The sequence below is a fragment of the Humulus lupulus genome, chromosome 4 (genome assembly GCF_963169125.1).
Source record: "Humulus lupulus chromosome 4, drHumLupu1.1, whole genome shotgun sequence".
Lineage (NCBI taxonomy): Eukaryota > Viridiplantae > Streptophyta > Magnoliopsida > Rosales > Cannabaceae > Humulus > Humulus lupulus.
Genome location: NC_084796.1, coordinates 2,919,382 through 2,934,496, shown reverse-complemented (window position 1 = coordinate 2,934,496; position 15,115 = coordinate 2,919,382). Strand labels below are relative to the sequence as shown.

General features: G+C 36.7%; 1 protein-coding gene across 1 annotated transcript; it reads left to right on the top strand.

Annotated features, from left to right (window-relative positions):
* The first annotated feature begins 2,330 nt into the window (after nucleotides 1-2,330).
* Nucleotides 2,331-3,527, top strand: LOC133830568 (uncharacterized). The gene has a single exon (XM_062260552.1). The coding sequence runs from the start codon at nucleotides 2,331-2,333 to the stop codon at nucleotides 3,525-3,527; it is 1,197 nt and encodes a 398-aa protein (XP_062116536.1).
* Nucleotides 3,528-15,115: the final 11,588 nt, after the last annotated feature.

The following is a 15,115-nucleotide window of genomic DNA, read 5'->3' as shown; positions in this document are numbered from 1 at the left end:
CCAAGGAAAAGTGGCGCGAAATTGGTACAAAACGGAAGAGAACCGAAGAAAAATGCAAAATTCGTGAATTAGGGCTGCAGCCCCATATTCAGGGGTTGCATCGCTATTTCTGGGATGAATTAGGGCTGCAGCGCCATCCTTAAGGGTTACAGCGCCTGACTGAAACAGAGACTCGTTTTTGGCACATTTGTAGCGCAGCAGCGCCTGTTTAAGGGGCTGCAGCACTGGGAGCCGTACGGAAATCGTAAATTGAGATTCTTGAAGGGCAAAAGAGGGCTTTTTGCAAGGGATATATAAGGAAAAGTTTAATAAGGGTCTAAGGACGGTTTTTGGGAGGAGATTAGACAGAGATTAGAGGCTCGGAGAAGAAGAGGAGGCTAGACATCATCGAGATCATCACCATTACATCTAGTCTATTTCTTCTTCCTTTCATTTTTAGTTTTTTAATTATGAACAAATACATTGTTATTATGTTTATGTTTATAATGGAGAACTAAATCCTTTTTGTGCTAGAGTATTAGATGAATCTATTTTGATTATTGAATTGTGGTTTCTATTATTATTTCTATGAAATTCTTCTCGTTTGTTCATATCTTCTTGATTTACTTTTATCATATTAATGTTTGGCCATCATTATTGTGAATTGAAATCTAGGGTTTATGCTTGAGAAAGATAAACATAGTTTGGACATAAGAAGATTTGACATAGAGTGATTGTGAGATTGAGAGATTCCTTGAACTCTATGAATTTGGTTTAGAATAACTATTGCTTAATGACGTCTTGATTAATTAATAGCGAATAGAGATATCATATTGATTAATTGAGATTAATTGCATATATGCTTGAGAAAGATAAATGCATTATATTATAATTCTAGAAATTACAGATGAGGAGAATTGATTAGAATAATAAAGAAACTATGTTCATAATTGAATAGTGAAATCATTACTCTAGTACATTTATCTTCTATTTAATCACTTTTCAAGAGCATAAGATTTGGTTATCTTGTTATTTCATATTCTTTATTTTATTGTTAGATTAATTTATTGACATTTCTAATTAAAATTATAGACTTAACAGTGATAGTAATTAGTGAATTTAATATTTAATCCCTGTGGGTTCGACATCTTTTAATTTAAAACTATATTGCAATACACCGTACACTTGCGGTAGAAAAATTATGTATCAAGTTTTTGGCGCCGTTGCCGGGGATTAAAATTAATTTTACTAATATTGAAACTTTAAGTCTTGATTTTAAATTAGATTTTTATTTATTTTGTTACTAACGTTATAGATTGTTCTTGTGTTCTCAGTATATGCGAAGGACTAGGAGTTCTACACCTGTTGAGCCTCTGAATCCTGAAATTGAGCACACACTCCGTCAGTTGAGATCTAAGAAAAGGACTGAAGAGCATAATATGGACAACAACGGGGTGAACAACAACGGTGGCAATGGCAATAATAACAATCAACCAGCAGCTGCTGGGGCTCCTCTTAATCCAGCGCAGCGGGCAGTGCGTGATTTTTGCATGCCTGTTGTGAATGAGAATCTCACTGGAATAGCAAATCCAGCCATTGCTGCCAACAACTTCGAACTGAAACCTGCACTAATCAACATGGTGCAACAAAATCAGTTTGGGGGTCTAGCTACTGAAGACCCCAACATTCACTTGGCCATATTTCTGGAGGTATGTGCCACAATGAAGATGAATGGCGTTACTGATGATGCCATCAGATTGCGTCTCTTTCCTTTCTCCTTGAGGGAAAGAGCCAGGAGTTGGTTGCAATCTTTGCAGCCTGGAACAATTACAAAATGGGATGAGATGGCAAGAAAGTTTCTGATTAAGTTTTTCCCTCATTCCAAGTCAACCCAGTTACGTAGCGATATTGGACAATTTTGACAGTTAGATCAAGAACCATTCTATGAGGCTTGGGAGAGGTTTAAGGAATTATTACGACGTTGCCCACAACATGGTTATCAAAATTGGATGCAAGTTCAGATTTTTTATCAAGGGTTGAACGCTCCAACACGAACAATAGTTGATGCTGCTGCAGGGGGTGCTCTATTAGCCAAGACAGCGGATGAAGCCTTCACTTTGATGGAGGAAATGGCCACCAACAGTTATCAGTGGCCTAATGAGAGGTCAGGCCCAAGGAAAGTTGCTGGGTTATATGAAGTTGATCAGATGACAGCCCTGAATGCCCAAATTGCTGCTCTACAAACCCAAATGGCTGCTCTATCAGCGCAAAATAATCCAACGGTTATGGAGAGTGTAGCAGCGGCTGCTGCAATGCAGGGGCAAGAAATGAGTCCAGAACAAGCCTAGTTTATGGCAAACTGCTCTTTCCCCAATAATTACAGAAGCAACAACATGCCTAATTATTATCATCCAGGATTGCGCAATCATGAAAAATTCTCTTATGCCAATAATAAAAATGTGCTGCAACCACCTCCGGGATTCAATTCTCAACCGCAACAAGAGAAAAAGCAGTCGTTGGAAGACATTTTGGGCACTTTTATTTTGGAGTCTAACAAGAGGTTCGGAAAAAATGAAGCAAGACTCGACAACATAGAAACCCATATGACTAACATGGGTGCTTCAATGAAGAAAATTGAGACTCAAGTGGGGCAATTAGCTAATGCGGTGAATTCGAATCAGAATGGAAGTTTTCCTAGTGACACTGTGGTAAATCCAAAGGAATCATGCCAAGCAGTTTCCTTGAGAAGTGGTAGGGTGCTTAAAGAGGGTGATGTTCAAGCTAGTTCAAAGGAGAAAGTTGAGCCAGTGGTAGGAGAGAGAGACAAAGAAGAGAAAGCCAAGAAGCAGAGTGGAAGTGACCAGAATGACATGAAGAAAGATAGCCTTCCAGTGTATCAACCTCCCATTCCATACCCTCAACGATTTCAGAAGAAGAAATTAGATGAACAGTTTGCAAAGTTTCTAGAAATCTTCAAACGAATTCACATAAACATTCCCTTTGCAGATGCTCTTGAGCAAATGCCTAATTATGTGAAATTCATGAAAGAAGTTATGTCTAAGAAAAGAAGATTAGAAGACTTTGAAACTGTTAAGTTAACAGAAGAATGCAGCGCCATCCTACAAAAGAAGTTGCCTCAAAAGGTGAAAGATCCAGGTAGCTTTACCATACCATGCACTATTGGAGGGTCGTCCTTTGATAAGGCTTTGTGTGATCTTGGAGCGAGTATAAATCTGATGCCACTTTCAGTTTTCAAGAAATTGGGGGTAGGAGAGGTGAAACCCACAACCATCACTCTTCAATTAGCAGATCGGTCACTTACTTATCCTAGGGGAGTGATTGAAGACGTATTGGTTAAGGTGGACAAGTTTATTTTTCCCGCTGATTTCGTGGTTTTGGATATGGAGGAGGACCATGAAATCCCCATTATCCTTGGTCGTCCATTCTTGGCTACTGGAAGAGCTCTTATTGATGTGCAAGGTGGTCATTTGACACTGAGGGTTAACAATGAAGAGGTTAAATTCAACATTTATCAAGCACTACAGTAGCATGACAACACGAGCACATGTCACCGTGTGGATTCTATTGAGGTAGTAGTAGAAGAGACAATGAGAAAAGAATTATGTGCTGACCCTTTACAACATTGCCTTAATTCTAGTATTACTCAGGCTGATTTGAAAAAGGTGAATGGTGAGTTTGTGGGTGACGAAGTGGCTGAATGCGTGATGGCTCTCAGTGCTATTCCTTGTGCTAGTAGTATTAAAGTGGAAGAAACTCTTTGTCAAGCCAAGGAAGGAGAAGTCGAGAAGGAAGTGGTGGAAAAGAAAGATTTGAAACCACTCCCAGAGCATTTGCGTTATGAGTATCTAGGAGAGAATTTCACTTGCCCAGTGATCATTTCATCAAAACTATCAGAATGTGAAACTGAAAAATTGCTAAGAGTTTTGAGGAAATATAAATCTGCCATAGGATGGGAAATTTCAGATCTGAAGGGAATAAGCCCAACTGTTTGTATGCACAAGATTCTTTTTGAAGAAAATTATAAGCCTTCTATTGAGCATCAAAGGCGATTGAACCCAGCCATGAAAGAAGTAGTGAGGGCAGAAGTATTGAAGCTATTGAATGCTGGGATCATTTATGCTATTTCGGATAGTAATTGGGTTAGTCCTGTGCAAGTTGTACCAAAGAAAGGGGGAATGACAGTGATCAAGAATGAAGCCAATGAATTGATTCCGACAAGAACAGTGACGGGGTGGAGAGTTTGTATTGATTACCGGAAGTTGAACAAGGCGACTAGAAAGGATCATTTCCCACTTCCATTTATCGATCAGATGCTCGATCGTTTGGCTGGCTATACATATTACTGCTTCTTAGACGGCTATTCAAGCTATAATCAAATAGCAATCGCTCCTGAAGATCAGGAAAAGACAACTTTCACATGTCCTTACGACACTTTTGCTTACAGGAGGATGCCTTTCGGACTTTGTAATGCACCTGCCACTTTTCAACGGTGTATGATGGCCATCTTCTTAGATATGGTAGAAGAGATAATGAAGGTATTTATGGACGACTTTTCTGTTTTTGGGTCGTCATTCGACCAGTACTTGCACAACTTGGCATTAGTCCTTTGTAGATGTGAAGAGAAGAACCTTGTGCTGAATTGGGAGAAATGTCACTTCATGGTTCAAGAGGGGATTGTCTTGGGGCATCGAGTTTCGAAGGAAGGTCTTGAAGTAGATCGAGCCAAGATAGCCATCATTGAGAAGCTTCCTCCACCGGTGAATGTCAAGGGGATAAGAAGTTTTTTGGAGCATGCGGGTTTTTACAGGAGGTTTATCAAGGATTTCTCAACAATCAGCAAGCCCTTATGCAATCTCCTAGAAAAAGATGCTGATTTTGTTTTTGATGAAGAGTGTAGGAAGGCATTTGAGTCGTTAAAAGAGAAGTTGGTGTCAGCCCCTATTATGAGTGTCCCGAATTGGAGTCAAGCATTCGAGATTATGTGCGATGCTAGTGATTATGCGGTAGGGGCTGTGTTGGGGCAGCGAAGAGAGAAGATTTTTCGAGCAATTTATTATGCGAGCAAGACTCTTGATGATGCTCAACGAAATTACTTAACCACTGAAAAAGAACTATTAGCTGTGGTGTTTGCATGCGATAAATTCAGACCATATCTCTTGTGTTCCAAAGTCATTATATACACAGACCATGCAACACTGCGTTATTTGTTTGTGCAAAGAAGGAGGCTAAGCCAAGACTGATACGTTGGGTATTGTTACTTCAAGAGTTTGACATTGAGATTGTGGATAAGAAGGGGCAAGAGAACTTTGTGGCAGATCATTTATCACGATTAGAGAATAAAGATGCTGAATGTAAAGACTCGATTAAAGAATTATTTCCGGATGAGTTACTGCTGGCTGTATCAACAGAACTTCCATGGTATGCCGATATCGTGAATTATCTGGTTAGTGGCAAGTTACCTCATGATTTTAATGCACATCAAAAGAGGAAATTGATTCATGATTGTAGATACTACTTCTTTGATGATCCATACCTGTTTAAAATGAGTACGGATCGAATAATTCGTCGTTGTGTACCAATGGAAGAGACTCAATCAATAGTAGAGCAGTGTCATTCGGCACCTTACGGTGGGCATTTCGGGCCATCGCGTACAGCAGCGAAATTTTTGCAATCGGGTTTCTATTGGCCTTCAATTTTTAAAGATTGTTACACTTTTGTCAAGACCTGTGATAGATGTCAACGAGTTGGAAATATCTCGCAAAGAAATGAAATGCCTATGAATGTGATTTTAGAGGTGGAATTATTCGATGTGTGGGGCATTGACTTCATGGGGCCCTTTCCACCATCTTTTGGGAACTTGTTCATTTTACTCGCTGTTGATTATGTTTCAAAGTGGGTCGAAGCGATAGCCACTACTACAAATGATTCCAAGGTGGTTTCTTATTTTCTGCAGAAGTTTATATTTAATCGTTTTGGAACTCCAAGAGCGATAATAAGCGATGAAGGAACACATTTCTGCAACAAAGTTATTAAACCACTCTTGATGAAATATGGAGTTCGACATAAGGTGGCTTCGGCTTATCACCCCCAGTCTAATGGCCAAGCTGAGGTATCAAACCGAGAGATCAAGTCTATCTTGGAGAAAACAGTGAATTTGAATAGAAAAGATTGGTCTCAAAAGCTTGATGACTCTTTATGGGCCTACAGGACAGCGTACAAAACTCCTCTCGGTATGTCTCCTTATCGACTAGTATTTGGCAAAGCTTGTCACTTACCAGTAGAATTGGAGCACAAGGCTTATTGGGCGATCAAGAAGCTTAATTTTGATTACCAAGCAGCGGGTGAGAAGAGGTTATTGCAGCTGAATGAAATGGAGGAGTTCCGGAATGATGCATATGAAAATGCTCGTATTTACAAGGAGAGGACAAAGAATATCATGATCAAATGATATTAAAGCGAGAATTTGTGCCGGGGCAGCAAGTTTTACTTTTCAATTCTCGTTTGAGGTTATTTCCCGGTAAGCTAAAGTCAAGATGGTCTAGTCCGTTTGTTATCACCAAAGTTTCTCCTTTTGGTTCTGTGGAATTAAGAAATAATGACGGTTCGCTTTTTCAAGTGAATGGACAAAGGTTGAAACATTATTTTGGTGAAATTCACAAGAAGGTGGAGACGATGTATCTCCAAGACAGCAACTGAAGCGTCATCAATGTCTAGCTAAAGACGATAAATTAAGCGCTTAATGGGAGGCAACCCATTGTTTTAGTATTGTTATTTTTATTTAGTTTATTTTATTTTATTTTATTTTAATAGGCTTTATTTTATTTATTTTGTAAATTTTTAGTTTATTTTGAGCCGTGAAAATCGTGAAAAAAAAAAAATGAAAAAAAAAAAATGAAAATCAGTGTTCCAGGGGCTGCAGTGCCACTTTCATAGCGCTGCAGCGCAATTAAGGCAGGAATTAGCGCTGCAGCGCCTTACTTAAGGGCTGCAGCGCCACACCCAAACAGAGAGGGTGTCTTTCGGGGGTCCCAAGCGCCGCAGCGCCATCACTAGGCGCTGCAGCGCCAAATCGCGCAACAAAAATCTGGAGCTTCAGGACCTTTGGCGCCGCAGCGCCACTTCGAACAGAAAGAAAAAAAAAATAATAAGTTTTTTTTTTAAATTCTTTTTCTTCCCTCTTTTTCTCTAACCACCATTTTTTCTCCTCCTTTCTCCTCTACCCCGAAATTCCATATTCCATACCCATAACTCAATTTTCTTTGCTTATTCCCCAATTTCAAACCATCAAATCCTACTCTTCTCATTCCCATTCCTAATTTCTCATCCCATTTCTTCATTTTTCCATACCCTAATCATCAATACCACATCAAACTTCTATTTTGATCAAGTTCTCACATACTCTTCTCAAGGGGGGCCGAATTCTATGAGGGGAGTAGTTCATTGAAGATCACAAGACACTCACATTCATCAAGTAAGCCATTTAATCCTCTCTTTGAATCACTTAAGTTTTTGAATGGATATGTCATGTAAGAGGCAATTTTGATTTTGATGAATGTTGCGAATTGATGATTATTGGATAGTTTTTGAAGTTCTATTGTGATTTGGGGAAATAAGATTGAGAGAAAAGTGGAAGGGAAGAGTGAGAATAATTGTTGCCCACCAAGTGTTTGAGAAATTGCTTAAGTGACTGTTCTTGGTGATTTTTGCTTAATTGTAGTGAGGAAGAAGTTGTGAATTAAGTTTGGTGGGATTGTTTAGTTGTTAAGGGGGTTAATCTGTGATTAATTAGGAAGTGAGGTATTGTTTGGGTGTTTGGCGGGTTGTTCCGAGTAACCATGGGACCTAAGAGAAATAGCTCAAGACCATCATCTTCAAGACCCTCATCCTCTAGGGCACCACCATTTGATACCACCAAATTTGTAAGTAAGGAGGCGGAAGATCGATATACTTCTTTTATGGGGAAACCGGTGCTCAAGGAAAGAGGTATTGAATATGATCCTCAACCTAGTTCGTGTGCTATCTTTGAGCCAATTAGAGCCAACATAGAAGGTAGGCAGTGGGAATCTGTTGTGAAACAACCGGAAATTAAAATGAATATCTCTTGGGTGTATGAATTTTATGCGAATTTTTCGGAGTTAAATGAGAAGGGGGAATGTTTTGTGAGAGGAAAATGGCTACCAGTGGGGAGTTATAAGGCCATCGATGATTTTTTCAATACTAAGAGCTTTGATAACCAGCATGATGAGTACCAATTGTTTCTACAAGATCAGCATGATCATGTTCTTATAGCGGAAACATTGGGTTGCCCAGGAGCTAGAATTGCATATGCTCATGATGAGCCTAATGGGATGTTTTTATGGCAACTTAATCAAGAAGCTCGTGCATGGTTTTATTTTGTGGCAGCCAAATTGATCCCAACTAGTCATGTTAGCCATATGACGAATGACCGGATGAGGTTGGTTTTTGCTATCATGAAGGGGATGACCATCGATGTTGGACGAATTATTCGTCAGGGTATGAGGTTTGTTCTTCGTGGCACCACTACTGGGGGATTTCCGTTTGGGTCATTTATCACCGATATGTGTGTAGTGTATGAAGTACCAAGGGAAAAAACTGATATAGTGGTGCCAGTCAAAGGGAAACTTACTAAAGCAAGAATTGCGCGCTATCCTAATGCATCTTTAGTAGCACCAGCCGCACCTCCACGACGACAAGGCCAACGACGAAGGCGGGAGAGTGATGATGAGGACCTTGAATATCAAGAGGATGACAGTGTTCCGGAGAATGTAGAGGGGCCAATGAATGTGGATGTTCCTTTGGCTCTTGGTGGCCCAATTGATCTTAATATGCAATACTCGCATGACATGCTGCGCTACATTGTTCAACAAAACACGATCACTCATAACTATTTGGCTGCTCGGGAGGCATATGAGCATAATCAGGTGGATCAACTAAATTTGTTGGTGGCTCAGTGGACGTTGAACAGAGGACAGAATAACTATTTCGCTTATCCCCCTCCGTTTCAAGGGATGCAAGATCCACCACCACCACCACCACCACCTTCTCCTTATCCGTAAGCATGGACCTTTTGTAAGTTTTTTTTTTCTTTTCTTTGTAGTTATACATTGGGGACAATGTTTGTTTCAAAGTTTGGGGGAGGGATTTCTTTCGAAAGTTTCTTTTGTTTTGTAAATATGTGTTTAGAGTCGGGGTGGTGTGAGTCGTGTTCGAATCAAGTCAATAATAAAAGTCAAGGTCACATAATGAATGCTATGAACATAAAGTTAGGAAATAAAACCACTTTGCATCCGTGTGCTTGATTTTGTCTGTTGCCATAATTGACTAATATATGAGGAAAGATTGAACTTTTTGCCATGATTGTTAAATTCGTGCTAATTGACTGTGTTATGCATGTTAAAGGGGATTTGTGGAAAGATTTGGTTGATTACTCTAGAATTTGTGTTACTTGTTATTTGAGACGAAATCCTAGATAATGTGTGCTTAAGAAGAAGATGTAGGCAATTTTGTTTGGTCCGTTTGAGCCTTTCTAGCCAACCCGAGACAAAATTGTATCCTTAGTCACCCTAATTGAGCCTAGGCTTATTTTTGTTGAAACCTCAAAATTGTTGAAACCTAACGAAAATCTTATCAAATATCCTAACCATATTAATATCATGAGCATACAAAGATAATGTGGGAAGGGGTTTTGTAATGGAAAGTATTTTGGGTTTTCAAGAGAGGAAAAGATGAATGAGAGAAAGTTTCTTCTTGAAAAAAAAAAAAAAAAAAATATTTTTTATCATGGAGACTTACTCCCTTAAGGAAATATATTGTATACACAAAGTTTTGGGGAGTGAGTGTTAAAAAGAAAAAAAAAAAAAGAGCTGAGAAAGAAAAAATATATATATCTCTCATTCATGTCAAGGTTGTTCAATATGGGTGTTTGGAATTTATGTGTACATGGTTGTTTGAAAGGTTGGTATGCTTATGGTATTAGTGCCTAAATGACTTTCTTATCTACCTTACCTATGCCATACATTGTAAGCCATTAAAGTCCTATTGATTCTTAAGCATGTGTTGTTTACATTAGTGGAGAATGATGAGTAATGCAAACTTATGGAATAATATGGATTGTGGTATGACGGTGAGAATTTGATGTGCATAACTATGTCAATTACTTGAGTTTTAATCATTATGGTGAATAGTTAAAGGATGTGAATGATAATTAGTTGATTATGGCAATAGTTGAGGTTGAAATTCTGGATTGTGTTGTTGGGATATTTCTGAAACTTTATGTGAGCATGGTATTAAGGAAATTGAAGCTTGACTGTTATTGATGGTTTGATTCGCATTGTGTGAGTGTGTTTAGTTTTTCTTATTTAGTTTTTGTTTTGAGTATTACTCGAGGGCGAGTAATTTTCAGGTTGGGTGTTGGGTTTTATGCCCTTATAAAACCATGTAACACGATTTTATATTGTCAATAAAAAAAAGTATAAATTATTTAGTTTGACAACTATGTTGCTTGCTTGTTTTATTACATAATTATTGGACTAATACAAATATTTATAAAATTACGAGCATATAAATAGTTACAATTATAGTGACTAGATCACATTCACTACTAGAAAAAAATGACAATTGTGTCAGTCAAACGCGTTAGTCAACGCAGTTGACCAAGAATTAGCATTTGTGGCAGTTGGGTACTGCCACAAATGCGGGGGCAATTGCATCATAACATTCACTGATGACGTTGAACGGGACCGTTTGCGTCAGTGGGCCACTGACGTTGTTAGTGGGACCATTTGCATCAGTGACCCACTGACTATAACGACCCGTTTGCGTCAGTGGAGCATTGACGCAAACGCCAAATTAGCATTTGTGACAGTGCCCCACTGACGCAAACGTCAGTCTGGTTTGTGTCACGGGATTCCACGTCACATATAAAACTGACGCAAAAACTCAATTGTGACAGCTATAAACTGACGCAGATGACATTTTTTGTTGTAGTGATTGAAGTATAATTATAATAATATGTTCAAAACAACGAGTCCTAAGATTGAGTCAGTGCATTGGATTTTCACTGATTTGGTAATCTACGATATGATCTACTTACACATTCGGGGTGTGATGTTTTATCCAAGACATTGACCAAGTAGATAATATCAGATGTATTTTGTTACATTGGATTAGACCAATATTGATTATTGATAAGATAAGTAAGTATCATTATTATCCAATCATATCACAACGTTGACCATATGTCAATTCACTCTTAATTGTGATTAATATTCTGCTAATTATATTATTCAAATATTTTGATTTGTTCGCTACCAACTTACCCTACGAACTAGCTCAAACTTACATATTGAAGATTTGGTAATATAATTGAGTGTGAACACTTATCAGAACACATGAAATCTATAGTTTTTGTTTAAAAAGTGAAACGATGATTTCCTTATAGCTTGGTTCAAGTGTTAAATGATAGAGTACTCATTTTTTTAATTAAGTTTACAGAAATATCATTTACAAGGGACTTAGTGGGGGTTAAGGATAAAATACCAATACAGGGTAAAACGGTAATTTGCACCTGTCTCATTAGTATATCATCTATAGATGGTTGAATGACGGTTATGGTTATAACAATGAATAACGTATTTACATTTGGTGTAAAGCGTTCTATGAATTCAATAGTGCAATTCTGAGTCTATAGTGGAGTCACGAGGAATTAATAAGATACTGAGATTATTTGTTATTAATAAACTCACGGTAACTTATTGGAGCTTGAGTTTATGGATCCATGACCCTCGTGTCATCTCTTATCAAAATGAACTTAATAGTCTTGAATAGTTAATTTAATTTTTAATTATAAAAATATCATATTGACTGTGTCAACGACAACAAATAATGTTAAATTATTTATTGATATTTTGTGAGAAAATAAATAGAAGAAATTTTGAGGTTTTATTGCAAAGTCTCAAAAAGAGGGTATTATAGCCAACTGAGACAATTTTGTTAATATTGATAAATTGATATTAATATTAATAAAATAAATTAAATAAATATCAAAATTATAATGGGTTAATTTTGATAAGTATTTAATTAATTATAATTGTTAAATAATTGAAATAAAATAGAAAAATAAACCTATTTTATGTCTTAGCTAATTGCTTGTATATACTAGTGTTATAGAATGCATTAAAAAATATGAATTTGACAAAGTAAAAATTAACTACTAATATTTTATACCTAGTCGTCCACTCTCTCTTAGTTTTTAAATCATAATAACAAAATCTTCTCAAAATAATGTCACATAAAATTATGTTCATTTTTTAAGAGAAAGGTATACTCAATTGTCTCATATGCTTTAAGGTATTTATGTAAAGCCAATTTATTTTTTTAATTGTTTGAAGTACAAAAAAGATATTCTTCCTTTTAATTATTAATGACTTCACAATATTACAAATCAAAAAAGTTAAGAAAGCAAGCAAATGCAGGCACAAAAGCAATGTTAATTAATTTATCTAGTGTGCGGTCCACAATTTGTGTGCATATATCACTATTGGTATAAGAGGTAATAAATGCACTTGGTTGGGAACACTTCTTTAAAATACTTGAGTAATAATATGTGTACTTAAAATATACACAAAAACATTACACATAGTAATGTGATAATTTAGCTAACTAATCATATTTATGAAAACTGATGAAAATTGGGACCCACTGTTACTGTGTATAATATTTTAGTACATATTTTGAGTGTACATATTATTATTATTTTTTATGAAAAGGAGAGATTATATTGCACCAAACAAATTACAACCACCAGATTACAAAAAACCAACCACACAACAACTTAAATCAGCTGAACAAAATCATAAAGACTACAATTCTTACTCAAATCTTTATGACTAATTCTACCCAGTAATCTACTCTTTACATTCCTTTTAATCATCGTAACTATGCTGTGGGGAGTGTACGACATATGCGATAAAAAAACACAAGTTTCTGTTACACCAGATATGGTACACTGAAGAAGCTAAACAAGCCAAATAAATGCGTTGCATCACTGATTTTGGCTTCCCGATCAGCCAGAGCCTCCAATTGATCCACTGCTTCGGCCACATAACAGCACCTAACCAGCTGTTTAACAGGTCCCAGACTTTTTGAGAAAAAATACAGTAAAAAAATAAATGACTATGTGATTCCTCATCTCTTTCACACACAGGACAAGCCACAGAATCAATCTCAATGTGACAACGGGCCAGATTATCTCTCGTTAGAAGGTGCCCAAGAACCGCCTGCCACAATATAAATCGATGTCTCGGCACAGGATAACTATTCCAAACTGCCTTGGCAAACCCCACCTGATCCTGCTTCAGCATGATGCTATACAACTGATGCAAAATTAGAGCACCATGAGGAGCCGCACTATCCAAAACCTTGCCAGAAAAATCCTCTCTCAAATAACAAATCTTACGCCAATACCAAGAGACATCTGGTTTCAGATGGTAATCCCAGATAGATTTACTTTTTAAATAGACTCCATCTATCCACTTCACCCAAAGGACATCTTGCTTTGAAGATAAAGCCCAAAGGTACTTAGCCAAGAGGATTTTATTCCAAAGACAACCTTCTATGAAACCCAGACCTCCCATTGCTTTCGGCAGACAAACTTGGGACCAAGAGGAGCAGTGAAATTTGCTTCGATTGTTCCTCTCCCCCCCAAGAAAGTTGCGACAAAGTCTATCTATTTCATGAACAACACTAATAGGAAGCAAGAAGATGTTCATCCAATAATTGCGAATACCATGCAACACAGAGTATATCAATTGGGTTCGCCCCGCAAAAGAAAGATGCCTACTAGCCCACACATGGAGTCTATTATGAATTTTCTTTAGAATTTCACCACAATCAGCTATCAGCCAACGTGCAGGCCTTAGAAAAATCCCCAAATATTTCAGAGGAAATTGCCCCTCACCAAGAGCAACAGACCTAAGAATATCATCTTTAACCTCAGCTGCCACTCCCCGAAAATACACTTGAGATTTACTCAAAAATTTGAGTGTACATATTATTACGCAAAAATACTTTTAGGTAATTTTTTGACTTTTGATGTTTAAAAAGACTTTCCCATACATGTTTAGGTTTATTGTACAAAAGTGATTTTTAGTTCAAAAAACTCTTTTTTAAGAAGCTATAAAACGTTGTGCTTGTAGAAGAGTTTTTACGAAGTTCAAAAATTATAACAACCAGCTCTTTATTGTGAGATCTACACAAATTCTCTACTTTATGTTAAAATTAAGTACTAAATCGAATAACGAACTATTTCTTTCGAGTTTGTCAACTTTCTCCTTCAAAGCCATATACTTAACAACATCCAAATGCCCTTAATTTTTTTTAACAAGTATTGTAATGGGATGAATGTTTAGCTTATGACACATAATTTTTGGATCAATCCCCTCCATGTCTTCATGCTTCAAAGCAAACATATCCAAGTTATTTATAAGAAAGTGCATTCTTTACTTTTCTATTCATTCTAGGATGTAATGTACCATCCACTCCTCTAATTACTTCATTATCTGCATTAATTGTCTACATTTATACTCACATGGTTGCACTCAGTTAACTCATAAACTAAAAAATTATGTTAAAATTAAGTGTTCATATCTTTTTAGTTAAAACCAAATGTGTATTCATGTTTCCCCAAAAAGAGAAAAAAGTTCATGTTCTTCATGTTCATCATCTAAAAGTCAAATACACAAACTCAATATCTACAATATCATTGCCATATTAATATTAACATTCATTTATGATACAATATTCAATCACAAAATAATACTATTATCATAACAATCATAATCACAAAATAATTATAAAATTGCAACAAGTGAACAACAATAGATATTTACACAGATAGATTTTATAGATGTTATTTACATATAGCACTGCATATCTATACATTGAAGCATAATATTAACTATGGTACTAAATATAACATTTAATAATTTTTTATTCTAAAATTGACCTTCACATTCATACTAGTCTTGGACAAGGAAAATGAATAATGAAACACCCAAAATAGCAAATTTACATGCTAAAATGAAACACCCAAATT